The 19,003-nt window shown below is 48.9% G+C and overlaps 1 protein-coding gene across 3 annotated transcripts in view; it reads left to right on the top strand.

The window, feature by feature from the left end:
- The first annotated feature begins 2,424 nt into the window (after positions 1-2,424).
- Positions 2,425-19,003, top strand: part of NFAT5 (nuclear factor of activated T cells 5) — a 54,438-nt gene continuing 37,859 nt past the window's right edge. For all 3 annotated transcript variants that reach the window (XM_064722913.1, XM_064722912.1, XM_064722911.1), the window contains exon 1: positions 2,425-2,739. In XM_064722913.1, coding sequence (XP_064578983.1) covers positions 2,667-2,739 — 73 coding nt within the window. In that variant the 5' untranslated portion in view covers positions 2,425-2,666. The remainder of the gene's footprint in view (positions 2,740-19,003) is intronic.

Genomic DNA, 19,003 nt, shown 5'->3' with positions numbered 1-19,003 from the left:
GTCACTGCCCAGCCATGGATGCCTGAGCCTCCCAAAGGCACCTTCTCTGTGCTGAGCTGCTCCATCCCTGAGCACTCCGTCCCTCAGTGCTCCCTCTGCCCCTTCCCTTTCAGGACTAAGGTCTGTTTTCCTTCCCCACCACAGCCCGTCTGGTGGTGGCACCTTCTCCAAGAGCCTCTGTTTTCCTCAACACTCAGACAGGAGGTGAGTATAGCACAGTCTTACATTGTTTTCCCTGGATGCTTCCCAAACAGTTCAGTTCTGTAGTGCCAGCAGTAGCTCTCCCTCCCCTCATGGACAGACATTCCTCCCTCCCTTGCAAGGCAGGGCAATCCCTGCCTGGCACAGGTGAATCCTCCTTTCCTTCTGAAGTCATCAGGCTTGAGATTGCCAAAGGGGAACCTTTCCCTTCAGCTCTCCAGAGTATGCCTGCTCCAAGGGAGCTGGAGAGGGCCCTTGGAGTGCCAGGACAAGGGGAATGGCTTCCCACTGCCAGAGGGCAGGGTTAGATGAGCTATTGGGGAACAATTCTTCCCTGAGAGGGTGGTGAGGACATGGCATAGGTTGCCCAGGGAAGCTGTGACTGCCCCATTCCTGGACATTTGGTTGAGGGGCTCAGTGATCACAGCAAACCCTTTTGGAAGGCCTTTAACCAGGGAGGACACTCGTGCCTGACTTGAACAATGCTGTGCTCAGCACCCTGAGACAGCAGCAGAACTGCAGTGAGCCATGACGGAGTGTTCCTGGGCACCAGGATGGCTGCATCCCGGCTGTCACTGCCCAGGGAAGGGTCTTGGAGACTTCCATGGCACACCCTGGGCAGGGGCTGGTCACCAGCTGTGAATGGCTGATGGACAGGATGAAATCCACAGATGTACTGGAGTCCTGTGCCCTCCTGCCACGCCATCAATGAAGTCAGGTGGAGGAGATGAAAAGCCAGGACAGCTCCAGGAATTAAAGCAGCTTGTCTGGGATGAAAGAGAAACCGACTTCAAATGCCATCAACCACGCACCGTGCAGCTGCCTCTGCCCTGCCAGGGCTGTGAGACAGGGACACCACACGTGTCCCACCCTGCCACCACGGGGCACTGCCTGGCACTCTGTGGGCAGGGGACGCAGCAGAACAGGGTAACATGGCAGGACAGAGCGCCAGTGCTCCGAGGACCAGCTCAGTGGTGTCACAAGCGTGGGACTGTGGCCGAGTGCTTGCTGAGGACACCAGTGTGGCCATCCCACAGTGACCGACTGACCAGCAGGGCATGGGGCTCAAGGGGTCTCCACTGGCTCTCGAGGGCATGAAGGCTACTGAGTGCTTTCAGAGGGAGATTTCGCTGGGATCCGAGCGCGGACTGGCAAGGAGCTGGCAGCAGGAGGGACGGCAGCCAACCTTTTGGTGTCCCAGGGAAACTGGACCCTGTGCGGCGCCGGAGGCACGCGGCAGCTGTTCACAGCTCCTTCCGCCTCCATTTTTCACAGCTTAAGCACTCGCCTGGCACCTCCATCCACTCACACACAACCCGTCTTATTTTCCCATCCTTTCCCCACTTTCAAAGCAGATTTTGGACACTTTGGAAAAGTAATCGTACGTCTCTGCGGGACACCCTTCCACACCTCCTCCCCCTTCTTACACCTTTCAGGGAAAGGGACTCCCAAACTCTCCCTCAAGGACTTAGTGCTCGTGTTCCCCGACTCCCCACATGTGGGGCACTTGTGTCTTCAGGCAGCTGCCATCCGTGTCAATGATAACGCACTGTTGACACCACTTTTGCATTTTCACCTTCTTTGGAAATAGCTGTTTTTTTGGGACAATAACCGCCAGTGGGTTTGGCAGCTCTGCCTTGTAGGTTTCCATGGCAAAGCCCTACGGCTGGATGGAGCTCTGGTGGCACCACAGCCCGCCCTGACCCTCGGGGTGTCATCATGACCCCCAGCACCGGGCGAGGAGGGTCGGGCACAGCCCCCTGAGGCACAGCCCCAGCCGTGGGATGTGGGGGCAGCCACTGCTGCCGCCCTCTCACTCGGGGCTCCATACCGGGGGCTCCCCGAGGCTCCATGCCGGCTGCCCTCACACCAGGGCGCTCACCAGAACAGCTCCCCTGAGGGACCAGCCTGGCCCCTCACGGCGGGGGCTCCCCTCAGAGCCCACTCTGGGGCTGCCCTTGAAGGGCCCTCCCGGCTCCGCGATCCCGGGGGCTCCCCTGCGGGGCTGCCCTCACCCCGGCTCCCCTCAGGGCAGGGCTCTCCCGTGAGGCTCCATCGCGCCCCCCCATGCCTTCCAGACTCTTCCCCCGCGCCCCCCCGCGTGCGCACGCGCGCCCGTTCCGCCCCCGCCGGTCCCCGGCCTCGCTCACGCACGCGCAGAGCGGCCGCGCCGCCGCCGTTCCCCGCCGGCCCCTCCCGTGCCCCGCGCAGGCGCAGCGGGCTCGGAGCGGCGTCGGGCGCGCTCCGCTGCACACCGGCCCTGCGAGCGCCGCCCGCTCCCGCAGCCCCGGCCCGACCGCCCGCTCGCCCCGCCGACCGCGGCCCCGCCGTGCGCACCGTGCGCTCCCCCGGCCCGTGTGTCTCCTCCGCTCCGCTCCGCGCGCGGCGGAGGCAGCCGCGCCCCCCCCGGCCCGGCCCCCCCTCCTCCCGCCGCCCCCTCGCCCCCGCCGGGCCGCGGAGCTGCGATGCCCTCGGACTTCATCTCTCTGCTCAGCGCCGACCTCGACCTCGAGTCCCCCAAGTCGCTCTACTCCAAGGGTGAGTGACCGCGGCGGGCTGTGGCGGGGGGGGGGCAGCGCCGGTACCGCCGGGCCCGCGCTCCGGGCCGGCCCGGGCCCCGCGGGGCATCGCCCGCCCGCCGCCCCCGCCCCGGGATGCGCGGCCGGAGGGGCCCCGGGGCCGCGCGGGGCCGCCCCGGCTCCCCCGGCCGCATTCCTGGCCCGGCCGCGGCCGCCGCAAGAATGTGTCCCGACAGGTTCCGGCGGCGGGGCCGGCGGCGGGGGGCTGCGGCCCGCCCGGGGTCCCTGCCGGGGTCCCCGCCGGCCCCGCCCGGCCGCGGGCACGGACACGGACACGCTCCGGCCTGGAGCGGCAGCTGACGGGGAGCGCGGGCGGGCGGGGACCCCCGAGCTGCTCAGGGAAGTCTCCCGGGAGCGCGGCTCGGGGGAACGGGAGCGCTCGGGATGCCCTGGTTCGGGCTGAGAACGGGAGCGGAGCCCGGCGAGCCGAGCGTGCTGGGTCCCGGTGCCCGGAGCTCGGAGCATCTCCGGGCGTTATCCAAAGCCCCGGGGTGAAGCAGCATTGTCTGGGGAGCTGGACCCCGAGGGGACGGAGTGCGTTTATAAGCAAATTAGATTAATTTCTGTTTTCACAACACCGAATTTGAGCTCTGACAAGTGCACGTGAACATGGGTAAGTCCATGAGGACAAGTGTTACATACTGCAGAGTTTTTAACTCATTTTCTCGTGTTTAAAAGACTTGAAAAAACTACTGGTTCACTAGTAGTTTGTTGCACACACCTGCCCACAGTATAGCTGGTGAGGGGAGCAATTTTGGGGCTGTACGACAAAATAAACGGAAAAGTCTCTTATTACCCTGAATTGAAGGTTTAAACCAGTTTAATGTTGTTACAGCATTAACATGGTTAACAGTAAAGATTTAATTTTTTTACGACTGTAATATGGTCATTAACTTTGAGTTGTGTGTTGGTGGGAGATGAAGGTATAAGAAACAAAAAGACTTTAATGAATTAAAGTATATATTGGAAGCTCTCAAACTGCTCAGAGTCATTGTCTCTCTCTTTAAAATTATCGCTGGTAGCTTATAAGTTTTTTTTAGGATGTTACTAGAGGGGCTCAAGGCTCTCTGGTTGCCCAGCACAATATGTTCTGGTTGGTTTCAGTCCTTGTGCCGGCAGTAGGAAGAGTATTTTGGAACAAAGTAATTCAATTATCAATACAGGTGATAAACCCCATTGAGGTTATGATTTATCCTACTGGAAATTTGATAAGTGTGCACTGTTAGTTTGTAACATGTTGAAAATAAAAATGTTCTGTGAAAGTCACAAAATTACTTCAAGGACTTGTTAATTGCGCAGAACTTCTGAACTGCCCAGTATTACTATGAATTCTCTTTTATTCATTTGTATTTGATGGAATGGTTGAGTGTTGCAGGTTGGAAAAGAGTCTCAGACTGATTAATCAAGAGTGTATTTTTCTTCCGGTGCAGAGATGTGGGTTCAGAGCTGGAAGAGGTCGAGGGAAGGATGTTGTGGTCGCAGAGAGCTGCTTGATCCCAGCAAGATGCCACGGCAGAGCTGTAGAGCACAGAGAGGGGTTACAAAGAGGTTAAAGCAAGTTTTGCTTTTCATGTTTTGTCACAACAAAAGATCAAGGAGACGATAAGTTGAAATGCAATCTAAACTTTAGAACCAACGAATATACTTCTTGAGAATGAATAGCAAAGTGATTGTGAGTACGATTTTAGCTGAAATTTAGGAGAAGGTGTTAACATGTGATCAGAACACGCTCCAGTGTACTTTTATTTTTTTCCCTAGATAGATGCAGATAAGTTATCCCGTGGACAAGTGCTCTGGCTCAGGGTACAAGTACAACTGATGAGATAAAGGGAAAAGGTCTGAACACAGTCAGAGAACCACAAATATGCATTTATGATGAGGGTGTGTTAGAGCGAGTAGTTTCTTCTGACTGCTCTGCTTTTAGCAGCGCAGCCGCCCCGCGGGTGGAATCCAGCCCCAGGTTTAACTGGGGCCAGTCCCTCTCAGTTTGGGTGGAATCCAGCCCCAGGTTTAACTGGACCAGGCCCTCTCCTCTCAGTGGCATTCCTGCGCTCCCAGTGCTTGTGGCTGGCGATCCCGGCCTTGGGAACCTCAGCTTGGGGTGATCTAAGGAGTTGCTGGGGTTTCTGACAGAGCAGATTTGGTTTGGTGGAGTTAAAGCGGCCCAGTCTGCATGCAGTGATTGCAAAAAGCGAAGTTACGTTTGGAAACCCAACGACTGAAGTTTTTAGCGGCGTGATTTTTTTTTTTTCTGGTTTTCTCCCGTATTCCAGAGAAGTCTGGACAAACTGACTGATGTCATCAGCCTGTCCCCGCACCATGTGTTAAAAGTTTTGGCTTGCACCACCATCTCAGTTAAGAATTCTGTTTTCACGTTCTTGTAAAAAAAAAAGGTCAAACAAAACTCAGAAAGCCGCCACACCTCAGGTGAGCGTGAGTGGGTGATATAAACTCACCCTGCAGTGAGAGTCCATAATGTAAACTCTGCTCTGATAACTCATTCCAGTAATTTCATTTATGCCTGTCTTGGGATGCAGAGTATTTTCTTTGAGTACCTCAGTACTTTCTGCTGCAGTTTCTGCCCCTGTGGGTGTTTCCAGAGCAGCTCCAGCCCCAGTGAATTCCCACGTTGCTCCTCTCTTTTCCTCGTGGCCACACTGAGCTGGACTGGGGAGCTGATCATGTTAAAATTAACTCAGCTTCTCCCTTTTTGTTTCCCAAAGGAAAAGGGGAGGAGAAGTGTTGGTTTGTAATGGGGTGAGTGTCCTGTGTTCGCTGTGGGTCTCCGTGAATGGCTTGTGCTGACTCAAGGAAGGGACATGTGGAAACTGGCCTTGGGGAAAGGTGGGACTGGTTCTTTCAGCAGCTTATATTGGCTTAAAATGATAGTGAAACTGTACTGAACGTGCAGGTCTCTGCAACAGGATCTCTAAATGTTTCATGTATTGGTTGTAGCTGCTACAAAAAAGTGAAAGAAATGGGAAGTGTGGATTCCAGGGCCTGTGGCTGGAGCTCATCCTCAGACTTGTGTGAAGGACTAAAACCAGTCTTTCAATGTATAGTCGATATTAAATAATGTATAATAATTAAGAAATGCTTTGTAACCATTGCAGAAGGGTGATATCTCCTGCTAAGAAGTTAAAGATATAAACAAAAATATGCATCACTTCATGCCGAAAATATTTAGGCTGTAGTATGTTTCTTTCCCATCTTTACATAACACACTGTCCTTTTTGGAATAAACCAACCCAAATGTGCATACAGATTAGTAATGTAGTAGAAAAATCACTGGAGCATAAAACCTAAAACCTCGAGGCTGGTTGTCCTGTGGTTGAATATCATCTGCAGCATTCAAACAGAGCAACATTGGCTCTTCATTGGCAGCAGGCAGAGGTGAAAACCTGTAATTAAAGCAGTTCATCAGATGTCAGGGACTAAATCTGATTAAACATGGGATTAATTTAGCTAATACATTCACTTTGAGTTGCCCAATAATGTATGTGTACTAATAAAATGGCATTTTTGCACTGTAGCACAAGTGCAGCTCGAAGTTTTTATTCATGTCCCGCATTTTGCTTTCCACAATGGAGTGGCTGTAAAACTGAGAGACTTCCTGGAATTTGGTAGCAACAAGAAGAATGTTAGTATTCTGATAAATAGCTCTTTTGCCCTAAAAACGTCATATAGCCAAAACTCAAACGTTCTTCATGCGTAAATGTGAACTGACTGTAATCCACTTGTGTTTGCTGGGATTTGGGATACAACACATGGGGCTTGGTGATTTTTCTTTTTCCCTACCAGAACTCTTTCCTTCTGTGATCCCAGGGATAACTCTAGTAAGACAGTGACTAAATTACCAAAGAGGGTTGGAAAAGACGCTTTATAAAAATAACGTAGAACGTTAGAACTAGTACTAGCAGCTTGTAGGAATAGAAATCAGCCTTGGCTTCTTCTTGTAGTAATTTTTATCTTCTTTTTGTAGCTGGTAGAAGGTGCCACGGTGGTTGTGCCGTGCTGAGTGTTCTGTGAGGGATGGATCCCTCCATCCACCCCTTGCAGCTCTGCCAGCTGCCCCCAGGACATTCTGACTTAACCAAAATGGATTCAACCAAACTTGTGCGTCAGCCTTTCCTTAAATGTCCTTTCCTCCTTGGAATCTTCCTCCTTTATTGGCTTTCAAAACAAAACTCTGGAATGTGTTGCTGCACGATGATTGTGTGGTGCTGGGGGTAGGGGGAGGACGTTGAATTCACAGCTTTGCAGGGTGTAATTTGAATATTCCGGTGGCAGAGCTGTCTGAACAGCCCCTTTTCCTCACCGTCTGTTCTCACCCATGGACTGTGCTCTGAATCCTGCCAGCACAATTGTTGTTTGTGGTTGGGAGATGAATGGGGTTGGGAAACGGATCTAGAATGGGGGTATTGTACTTCTGATCGGATTTTCTCACATTGTTCTGCTTCCTGGTCTGGTTACTGTGCAGCTGCACAAGGAGGGGTGTCCCGGCAGGAAAGGGGGCTCTGGGGCACTGGGATCAGGTGGTGCAGGTGGCAGCAGATGAGCTGGAGCTGCTGAGCTGGCTCTGCCAGGGACAGAAACGCTCCTTGCGTTGTGCCTTTGTGGTGTTTGCTGTGCCTTGTGCAGCCCTGGTGCCGAGGCTGGGCAGCAATGTGTGCTGCTTTGCCTCTGAGGCTTTGATTGTCACTTTTACTTGTTTTGGGTGCTTTGTCCTTCTCTGAAAGTTGTTGTTTTTTCTCTTAGAGAATCCCCATACACTGCCCAATTCTTCTGTCCCTGGAAGTGTCCAAGGCCAGGTTGGATGAGGCTTGGAGCAGCCTGGTCTATTGGAAGGTGTCCTTGCCCATGGCAGGGAGTGGAATGAGATGAACTTTAGGTCCATTCCATGGTTCTGTGATTCTGTATTGCAGATTAGTGTTGTTAAAAAGTAGAATTTTCTCATCATACATTTCTGAGGTTGTAGGTTAAAATTTTTCATTTTTTAAATGAAGCATCTGACCTTTATTTATAAATTTTCAACAGCATAGTTACCTTTTGGTATCTGTAACTAAGAATGGTTGGCATCCTGGAGCCTTGATCTGACTTTTGCACTGGTACAGAGATTATGCAGTTTTATATGAAATGTATTTCACAGAATCATTTAGCTTGGGAAAGACCTCTAAGGTTGAGTTCAACTTCTGTGTGATCCCCACCCTGTTCACCAGACAAGAACACTCATTGCCACGTCCACTCATTCCTTGAATACTTCCAGGGGTGGTGAATGTGAAAGAGAACTAATGCTTCATTTTGTACAAAAAGGCAATGGCCTGAGCTAATTTTGAAGTGTAGAAGTGCTGGTGAGCACCAGCAGGAGTTGGTGAGTGGCCAAAGTGCAGGTGAAGGAAGGTGTGTGGTCATGTCTCTGCAGTTATCATGTGTGTTATCTCGGTGGGTATGTGGAGAGTAAACTGATGAGGCTGAGCAGTCAGGCCACTTTGTCATTAGCGATTGTTTTAGGAACTGACTGAAGCAAACTCTCAGATCCAGCTTTGAGCTGTGTAGTAATAGCAAGTGCTAATGAACACGCACTAAAATCTCCAGTAACTGCTGTTTGCAAAGCAAGCAGTGCTTTAGCAGTGTTTAAAATGTAAATGTCCAACTTTAGGTGCATTATTTTACTATATTGTACAGCCCTGAGGCATCTGTGAGGTGAATATCACTTAACCAGACTGAGGAATGTTGTCACTGTTTACATAAATACACTCTAGTTGTTCTTCATTCCCTTCCATCACTCGTCCTTCAGCATTTGGAAAGATTTTATGGTTGCTTTGTAAATAACTAGAAAGAATTTGGGGTCGCCTTACAAAGTGTATGAAACTGAAGTGATGTGCTGAAGAAACACAAGGTTCTGACCCTAATAAAAGCAGGCTGAGTTGTGGTGAAGGTCGGGAGGTTTGGCAGGCAGGGAAGATGGACAGGGCTCCTGTCAGTGCCCAGGAGGGTGAAGATCTGGAAGAGAGAGGTTTAAGAATGGTCCTGAAAGGTTTCCAAATGCTGGTGTTTCCATTCCTGTTCAGAAGAACTGACACTACATCCGTTGTTTCAGTCCCTCCCTGTGTGGAGCCTGGTGGTTTTTGTGCATGTGGATTCCCTCAGCAGGAGTCAGTGAGTTTGGATGGGGGCACCATGGGTTATTGGGGAATAATCAGCTGCAGAGTCCAGAGCTTCTGGTAACTGGCAGTTTTCTGCCTTTGCAGCGAGGATCCTGTAGCGTGGAGATGTGTTAATCCTTCCTGTTTGGGGCAGAATAGGGGTATCTAGTGTTTAACTTAGTTCTTTTTTTGGCTCTTCATTCAGTTTTGGACTCAGCAAGAAATCCCACAGTCTGGTTGTATATGTGGTGGAGAAAGACTTGTATGTAATTTAAAGTTTACTCTGTTTTCAGTTTAGGAATGAGGAGGTCTGCTAATAATTGAGTATGCTTTGTTTCTTAGGGAGTAAAAAAGGCAGCTTTGCTTGGAATGTGTATCCCTATTAAAGGAGATTTACTGAGGAATTTATAATTACAGTTTCTAATAGTCTTGGTTTTATCTCACAAGTAAATGATGCAGAGCCCAGGAATCTGATTTAGGTTCAAGTTCTGAAAAGAGTCAGATGTTGTGGTGGTGGGAGAGGATGTGGGTGAGTCTTGTGGAAGCAGTGCCAGCTTTCAGGCTCAGCCCTTGGGGCTGGCAGGGACCCCTGGAATCAGTGCTGGGGCTGTGCCCAGCAGGGTCTGAGTGTCCTCACAGAGGCTCCACAGCCACCCTGGGCAGCCTGAGCCAGTGCTTGGCTGTCCTCGTGGGTAAGATAATTTAATGTGCTTTAATTGGTGCTGCCCATTGCCTGCTGTCCTGTCACGGGGTACCGGTGAGAGGAGCCTCCCTTGCCTCCTGCCAGGAATTTCCACACGTGGATAAGATCCCCCCGAGCCTTCTCCATCTCTGTTTCCCTGAGGAATCCCTGCAGGTGCAGTGGTTGTTGCAGGTTTCCTGAGCATGAGTCGGTCCCTTTGGAGTGTGAGAGGTGTCAGACTCAGCAGAGCTCTGCTGAGCATCGCCTGTGCTTTGAAGAGCAGCGTTTATCAGCAAGTTTATCAGTTGAGTGGCAGCAGAAAGCAAGGGGATGGTGGGAAGCACAGCGTGTCCCAGTGTTGGTGCTGATGGAAGGACACACCTGTTAAAGGGAGCAAAGGCAGGGAGGCTCGAGATGCTCAGTGTCCTGTTGAGAGTTCCTAGGACAGGTCAGGTCCCAGGAGCACAGCCTGTACATCCAGCTTGGTAATGAAGTACTGAACCCAAGGGGTGGCCACAGTGTGTTGGAAGTCTGTCAGAATGCCTTTTGTGCTTCACCCTAAATATTGTGGTACAGCCTCAAAAGGAAGAATCTTGTGCCTTTCATTGCCGCCGCTGCTTTTCTTGCTCGCAGCCACTGTAAGAGATGGCAAAAATAACCCCATCAGAAAAAATGGTGCAAACCTGTACAGGCTGAGAGATGTTGTAAGACAACAGTAAACTGTGGGTCAGGTGAATTCTGTGTGTCCCTGAATTCAGGTGGTGTGTTGTACCTGAGGAAGTTGCCTGATTACCTCCGTTTCTGGTGAACTTTGATTTTTGAAACAACACAGGTGCTTTAAAGGGTTGATAAATAGCTATTACTGATGTTCTTTGATCGCTTGGTATTTGGGTTTCTTTAAACATTTCAAGGCCGGGTTGGACGGGGCTTGGAGCAGCCTGGGCTGGTGGAAGGTGTCCCTGCCCATGGCAGGGGTGCAGTGAGGTGAGCTTTGAGGGCCTTCCAAGTTCAGCCAGTCTGGGATTCTGTGATTCTGTGCTCATGTACCTGCTGCTCTGCCTTGTCCACAGTGGTGTTTTAAGAGTATTTTTATCTTCTTTGGTTTCTGTCTGCAGTTTACAACCACATGGGATAGATGTCTCAGTAAGTCATTACTGGTCTGTTCCTTGAAGTGACAATTCCTAAATAATGTTGTTCTCTCCTTCTGAGATGTGTAAAATTGGATGCAAACAAGATCCAGGATTTATACTGCCTGTCTACATTTATAAAAGTCCTCTTTGAGCTGTGAATGGGGATGACTGAAACACAGCCAGGAAAGCTTTATTTGATATTTGGATGAATGCCATAAATAGAATTCAGCTAACACATGCCTTTGTCAGTTGTTGAAATTCAACTTTAAAAGGATTAATTTCTCAACTCTACCCTGCTGTGCAGAATCCTGAATATTGAGATTAGCAAATTTTCTGAAGATTGGTGGGATATAGTGCAGGAGCTGGTTAGGAATTGCTTGCAAAATTACCTATTTAATACTGCCATTTTTGGTAGTAATACTTGTCCTTTAGAAAAATACAGGAAACCACTTTTAGCTTAAATTTGTATTTTTAAGTACAAGAAATAATGATATTATGGAAATGTTCAAGGCTGGGTTGGATGGGAAGTGAAACAAGCTGGACTAGTGGAGGATATCTATGTCCATGGCAGGAGGTTGGAATGAGATGGGCTTTAAGGTAGCTTCCCACCCAAACCAGCCTGGGATTCTGTGATATTAGAGTTGTGATCAAATGTTAATGACTTTATAATTAATAATATATTACTGATCATCATCAATAATATATTACTGGTCATCTTTCTCTGAGACAACAGCTTTTCAGAACACTCCTCTCTCTGTCACTAACACACTGGAATGTACATTTCAGGGAGTAGCAGCATTTGCAGGCAAGATTTGAATTTTAGTGCCCAGTGCTACGTCACCAGCACTCGGATCCCCTGGGGATTGTGCCACCAACAGCAGCTCTCTAATCCTGAAGTTTGAATTTTGAATTTAATCCTGAAGTTTGAATTTTGAATTTAACCCTGAAGATTTGAATTTTAGTGCCCAGTGCCACATCACCAGCACTCGATTCCCTGGGGGTTGTGCACAGTGGAGCTGCACCAGCAGCAGCTCTTTAATCCTGAAGTTTGAATTTAATCCTGAAGATTTGAATTTTAGTGCCCAGTGCTGCATCACCAGCACTCGGATTCCCTGGGGATTGTGCCACCAACAGCAGCTCTTTAATCCTGAAGTTTGAATTTAATCCTGAAGATTTGAATTTTAGTGCCCAGTGCCACATCACCAGCATTCCCTGGGGGTTGTGCACAGTGGGGCTGCACCAGCAGCAGCTCTTTAATCCTGAAGTTTTCTAGCACAGGCAGCTCCACGGCCTCTGCCTTTCCCTCCACGCGCCTGAAGCCTGTTGATTTAGGGTTTGCTGCTTTTGTCTGAAGCCAGGGGGAACTGGAAGGAAGATTTTCTGTTTGGCTGTGTAAAACATCCTTGTATACACTGGAGTTTCTTTGAAAAGCTGCCACTGTTGCTGTAGCAGCAATCTAGCCCTGCCAGGGCTGACAATAACAGGAGTGCTGGCGGCAGGACCTGCTTCCAGTGTTGCCCTGCTCCACCATCACAGATACCGAGGGTGGTGTGGCACACAGGGAACAGTGCTCTGCTGTTCCTTTCCTCTGTCAGGACAGCATGGCAGGGCTGGTGACAGACTGCATCTGACAGCTGTGTGCAAATCCATGGGCAGCGTTGGGCAATTAGGAAGAACGTGCTAATTAGTCTTTATGTATTTTAGGTTGGATGCTAAATTTTTATTGAGTCCTTTGTTTAATTGTATTGAGACGTACTCAAAAATATGAAATAAAATCAATGTTTTAGTAAGTGTAACCTGGTGGATTTGGCACTGGGGTAAGGCAGATAGGATGGGGAGTCTTGTGAGTTATGATCTCACTACAGCTCAGCTTCAACTCTTGCAAAAATAGGAGTGATTAGTGTAAAATATTTCAGGGTGTCTGTTCCCCTCCCGCTCAGCCTCGCTGCCTATGGGCTGCTTCTTGCTCTCTGGCTTTTGCCATGCAGTTATGTCACAGAATGTCACAAGTGTCACAGAATCCTAGGGTGGTTTGGGTGGGAAGGGACCTTGAAGCCCATCCTGTTCCACCCCCTGCCATGGCAGGGATCCCTTCTGCTGTCCCAAGCCCTGTCCAGCCTGGCCATGGAGATTCCCTGTGCCAGGGTCTCCCCACCCTCACAGGGAAGGATTTCTTCCCAATATCCCATCCAAATCTAGATCTCTGTGGTTCACTGGGACTTAGCAGTGCGGTGTTAACGCTTGGTCTTGGTGTTCTTAAAAATCTTTCCCAACCTTAGTGATTCTGTGATTGTTTGAACAGTTGCTGTATTTTATCTATTCTATGTATGCTCAAGCAGGGTCCTTCCTTTTTGCTCTCTGTGGAACCCAAATCTGTTTCCAGGACTTGTTTTCCCTACTGCCGAGCTTGTGATGTCAAATCAATGAAGTTGCAAAGATGTTGGGAAATGCAGGAGTGTGATAGTCTGTAGTATGTCCTAAATCCTCTTTTGACAGATACAGTACAAAAGCTGATTTACTCTTTGTTGTGTATTCTTTCTGTATTCCAAATAATTTTTCTTGTAACTTTATAATGTAAAAATCTCTGCTGTCCCTTAAGCAGAGCTGCCACGGCCTGCAGTTGTCATGGGTGATTCTCACTTCTGCAAGTGAGAGTTTGGATCACCTAAGGAGTACTCAGAAAAACCAACCAAACAAAGAAAAAGGAAAAAGCCCAAACCTCAACACCAGCAAACCGTCTGCAGTGAAGTAGGAAGTGCTTTAGTGGTCACTGATCTGTCTGGGCTGTGCCTGTCTCAGTCTGTTTCTCTTCTGGTTTATGCACTGAGCTTTGTCTCTCTCCTAGTTTCCTTTCTCAGACTCTCAGAGCTTCCTCTGTTGAGCTTCTTACTGGATCCTTGTTATCCCTCCTTGGCTTCCCTCCACGCTGTCCCTGTGCCGGGTCCCTGTGCCAGCCGTGTTATCAGCATTGCTGTCTCCATGCCTGAAACATCCCATGGGCTGGGCCAGATCCCTGCCAGGGTTCTGGGTGTGCTGTCTCAGAGCAGCTGGAGTTTTGTCTGCTCACTCACATCCTGAAGGGTACTGAAGTGTTGTATTTCCCCTGCAGGAGTTCTCCAGTGCGTCCTGAGGTTGCTTCTCCTGGTTGAGCCTTGAGGAAAGGAGAGCAGCCCTGCTGTGAGATGTGAGCTCTCTCTGGTGGGGTGGCCCAAGTCTTCTGAAATGTATCCTGAATTCTCCTGTGCTATTGGGAAGAAATCCTTCCCTGTGAGGAAGGTGAGGCCCTGGCAGCTGTGGCTGCCCCTGCATCCCTGGCAGTGCCCAAGGCCAGGCTGGACAGGGCTTGGAGCAGTCTGGGATAGCAGAAGGGGTCCCTGCCCATGGCTGGGGCTTTAATGAGATGTGCATTAAGATCTCTTCCCACCCAAGCCATTCCAGGATTCTGTCATTCTCTGAATTCTGTGTTGTAATTACCAAACTCAGTCAGTGCTGTTCCTGGGGTCTGCAGGAAAACCTGTTTATCTTGGGGTAAAGAGCCAGAGGGTTCCTCAGCTGGCTCTTACAGGCTCTTCCTGATGGGCAAAGTAATCTGCTTCAAAGTCTTCCCACACTCGTTTGTGTACAGAAAAATCCCTGAGGGCCATGTGATACGAATGTCTTTTAACAAAGTGAAGCTTTGATTAGATTTTGGCTCTTTAGAGCTCCCCCATTTCCTCATCATTCTCTAAAAACTCTGTGAACTAAGATATTGTGGTGGAATCAGTGGCCTCCAAGCTCAGCCACTAAGCTGTGGTTATGGACACGGAAATTCTGAGCAGAACTGAATTTCAGGATAAACAGATAAACCAACCACAAGGTCTTCTGGCAGAGGCCTGGATTTTTTAGGCCTAGAGTAGATTCTGGTTTTGGCATCCCTTACCCACAAAAGTTTTGGAAGTATGTTAAGTCACATATATTGTTTCAATAAAATGCAGCAGCCTTGGGAGTGAGGAGTGACAATGTGACATTTGGAGCCTTGGTCATTCTTGGTAATACACAAAACTGTGTCTTAGATTGGCATCACAGGACCTTTATGTGTGTGCAGGTGCTCTGGAACTGAATTTGCATCCCTAGTGGGGCGTGAGGTGGAATATGGATACTGTTATTTTTACTATATTGTTAATTTGCTGAGTACCAGTGCTCACTTCACTTCATTGACATCCCTTGTGTAGCAAGGGCTGCTTGCTACTTCATGGTTTCTAATTGTTTTTTAATCTCAGTTCCATATAAACAACTCTCTTGGCCTGTTTGCTTGCTTGTTTTTTTGATCAGCTTAGTGACCATCATTAGAAGAGATTTCTGCTCCGATGCCACCAGCTGATTAGAGGAGGACACCAAGGTTTTGTCTAATCTCTGGTGTGACTGTCATGTGCTGCAGCAAGGAAATGGCTTTGGAAGGAGCAGCCAAATCTGTGCGGGTATTAAACCATGTGGAGGAGAGGAGTATCCGTGGGGATCAAATGGGCAGCCACTCAGTGCAGGGAGCTTATTAAAGACAAGGATTAACTTGGCTGCTGTTCATGAGGTCATGGAAGTGGTGAGGGATTTCCAGGATGTACCTTTCCTTAAGGGCAAAAAATGTCAGCAGCAAGTGGACATTTGAGCCAGTACTAGCACAGCACAAGATAACAGAGCACTAAATTTCTAGAAATCAGATTTTATTTTGTGCAGCCAGAAAGTCATGGAGGATTCATGGCCCAAAAGAAGGGAGTACCTACTCTTTGGGAAAAGCAGGGCTTTGTATGGGACATGTCCAAGCTCCTCAGGGAGTCTTGGAGTTGTCTCAGCATTCCCCCACAGGAAGCAGTTGTGTTGTGTTCTCTTTGCTCCTGTAAGCTTAATTGCTTAATTAACTAAAAGAATGAAGTTTAAATGGAATCGCAGCATGCTGGTGAGTGAGGAGGAGTGTGATGTTGCAGGTCACAAGGTGTGCTGTGTTTCTGAAAGGTCCCTTGGCGCTGTGGGGATGAGGATGGGCTGGGAATTCCAGAGGGATTTGCTGCTGCTGGGGATGGCCCAGCACTCAGACTTTGCTGTTGCCCAGGTCTGTAACTCAGCCTGGTTAGGCTGTGTGCAGAAATCCAGAATCATTCCTAGAAGAGGACAGCTGTGTGTGTGCACTGAGGGGAAGTGAGTAAAACAGGCAGTGAAGGACTTTGTGGAATTTGGTTTGCCATCACAAACCACCAGCCTTTTGCACTCCTGCTGCAGCATCACCGCATCAGTTTCACATGCTGCTTTTTGTACCTTCTCAGCATTATTCTTCCTGAATCTTTGCTCTTTCCTCTCCCCTTTGAAGACAGAGGTCCTGTCAGCAGTGCTGGGGCTGATCCAGGTCCGTGTTGACCCAGGGATGTATTTTGTGTGGACTGGTGGTCGTGTGTCCAGCCCTGCCACAGACACCTTTTGTGCAGTTGTTTAACTCGAAATCACCCAATTCCAGAGAATCCTGGAATGCTTTTGGTTGAAAGGGACCTTAAAGCCCATCCAGTGCCATCCTTGCCATGGCAGGGACACCTTCCACTGTCCCAGGTGCTCCCAGCCCTGCCCAGCCCAGCCTTGGGCACTGCCAGGGATCCAGGGGCTGCTCTGGGCACCTGTGCCAGGGCCTGCCCACCCTCACAGTGAAAAATTCCTTCCTAAATTTTTGTACTATTTTTTATTGATATATAAATTCAGAATGTTGTGTGCAGGTTCAAGTAGCACACAACAAAAATCTTCTCTTTCCCGATTCCAAGTGCTGTGTTGTTGGATCCTGATCCCATGTTTGCTGTGGTTCTGGTCCATATAACCATGTGAAATAGAATTTTCTGGACTCTCAGTACAACTGGCAGGAAGATCAAAGTTCCAAGCAGCTGATCTCAGATGAGAGATTATAAAGGCAGGATAATCGGATAAAGGGCAGTTGAAGAAATTTGACACTTAAAATACTTTTTGTAAATCTGCCTGTCCCTGTGTGTCCTTGGTCTTGGGAGGAGAATTTGGGAAGCTGGGCTTGTCTAGGCGAGATATTTTGAGGCAAGATAAGAGATTTGGAAGTTTACTGTAGATAATGTCTAATAACTGATTAACAGGGTGAGGATTTGTGTCGGGAAATGAGTGTGTGAGACTTCTGGCCGTTCACTAGTGTTTGGTTATCTGGTTTGTGTGTTATCTTGTTTATATTTCATAATAACACTAATCCTGAAACACGTGTTCCTTGCTTCCTGTAGGGAGAGAGAAAATGTGTTCAAATGTTGGGTATAAATGGAGCTACTTCCAGGAAAAAAACCCTAGAAACTTGGGATCAGCCAGTGTATTCATCAAAGGAATTGAAATCAGCAATAAATTGCAGGACACTCAGTGCTGTCAGACAGCTTAAACTTCCTCCCTGATTCAGTGCTGGCTGCTGGAAGCAGGAATTCTGTCTACACATTTTTTCTCGCTAATTATGCAGAAACACGTAATGATGCTGAAATGCTATTTTTGCCTCCCAATGTAATACTGCATTTCTGCAGCAGCCTTTCCTTTTAGTGGGTGTTTTCTGCATGAATCAACGTAAAATTCTGGCAGGAAATGTGATGTTCTCAGTATTGGTGAGTGCCCACAGGTGTAAGACTGGTGATGGAGAGGGGCTGGGCAGTGGTTTCAGCTCCTGGGACAGTGTGAGGCATGGGGGAGCTGTATCCCCTGGGGAAGAATTGGTTTCCTTGCAACAACTCTCATGTTTCTGGAATTTGTCAGTTTTTGCTTTAATGCTATTTATAGTTCAGCATATATAAACATTGGCCTGTGTTTAGGTGAAAACACAAAGTTTCATTTGAAGTCTGATGTGTGTGGAGTAGGTTGGTGGCAGCAAGGGTTCTTAAAGGTACCCAGGCACTTGGGGTTCCTCTGGTTCAGTAATGGTGTGTTTTAGACTGTGAAGCTGCGTCTGATGCAAGAAAAGCCAGGAGAGTTGTTTTCCTTCTGAAAGCTTGGGTTTGACCATCACGTTGTGCCATGAGTTCACAGATTCACAGGATGGTTTGGAAGGGATTGGAAGGTAACACTTGTTCTCACTTCTGTTCCTGTTGTACTACAAGGAGCAGCTGCATTGGCTTTTCCTCAGATGAGTGCAGCAGTTGTACAAGCCCTTGTAAATGAGCACCAGCCTTTACTCCAGCTGGCACTGGCACTTCTACCTGTAGCAGGACAGGAGAATCACAGGCTGGGAAAATTCAGGGCTGCTGCTGCCCAGAATGTTTAGTGAGGGGCTCCAGAATGAGGGGTTGCAGCAGTGTGTGTGCAGGTAACTACAGAGACTTTGTATTTCATGTGTAAGTTGGATATATACACACACCTCCATTCCTTTCTCCTCGAGAAATCCTCTGAGAGGAGTGAATTGTCATCGTCATCTGTCATGACTCAGAAGATATTCAGAGCTGACTACAAAAGCTCCTTTCCAAACCCCAAGTTCTTGGGTAATTGAGAGCTTGTCTCCTTGGGCTGGTTCTTGGGGATTTTTTTGTTTAAGAAATTTATTTTTGACTCCAGTGTGGTGAAGGTTCTGTGAAGCCTTTTGCTTTAGAGTTATGCTTACAGGCATACATGCATACAGGCACTCAGACTCCCACAGGATAATTTTTTCTCAGGGAGCACATGATTTTTGCAGTAATCCACAAGCAGCACAATTCTAATCTTTGTGAGTAATTCCAACAATATGATAAAGAGGGAGGGAAGGAAAAGGCACCATTAGAATTGAAGCACATTCCCAAAGATCACAAGACCATTAAGAGCAAATCTTTAATTTCATGCTTCATTGATGAAGACCAAGGTACTTGAAATGTGGTCTAAAATACAACACCCAGCCTCTGTCCTGAAGCCCCTGGTGAGCACACCTAAGGCTGCAGGTGTACAGCAGGCTGGAGTTAACTTGAGAGCTGGAAATAGGTGAGGATGGAGCAAGCTCTTAGGAGGGAGCCTTAGGAGGTCTGCTGGGTGACACACAAGGAGGAAGAGAGATCAAACCCACGGGATTAATGCAGCACAGGGACGACCTGGAGCTGTTGGAGCAGGCCCTGAGGAGGTCATTGATGCCAGGGCTGGAGCCCCTTGGCTCTGGAGGGAGCTCACCTGGAGAGGAGAAGCTCCAGGGGAGATCTTGGAGCCCCTTCCAGCACCTAAAGAGGCTCCAGGAGAGCTGGAGAGGGACTGGGACAAGGCATGGAGGGACAGGACACAGGGAATGGCTGCCACTGCCACAGA

This window comes from Zonotrichia leucophrys, chromosome 11, assembly GCF_028769735.1.
Source record: "Zonotrichia leucophrys gambelii isolate GWCS_2022_RI chromosome 11, RI_Zleu_2.0, whole genome shotgun sequence".
Lineage (NCBI taxonomy): Eukaryota > Metazoa > Chordata > Aves > Passeriformes > Passerellidae > Zonotrichia > Zonotrichia leucophrys.
The sequence above is the reverse complement of the archived record's forward strand: the minus strand, read 5'-3'. Positions and strand labels throughout refer to the sequence as shown.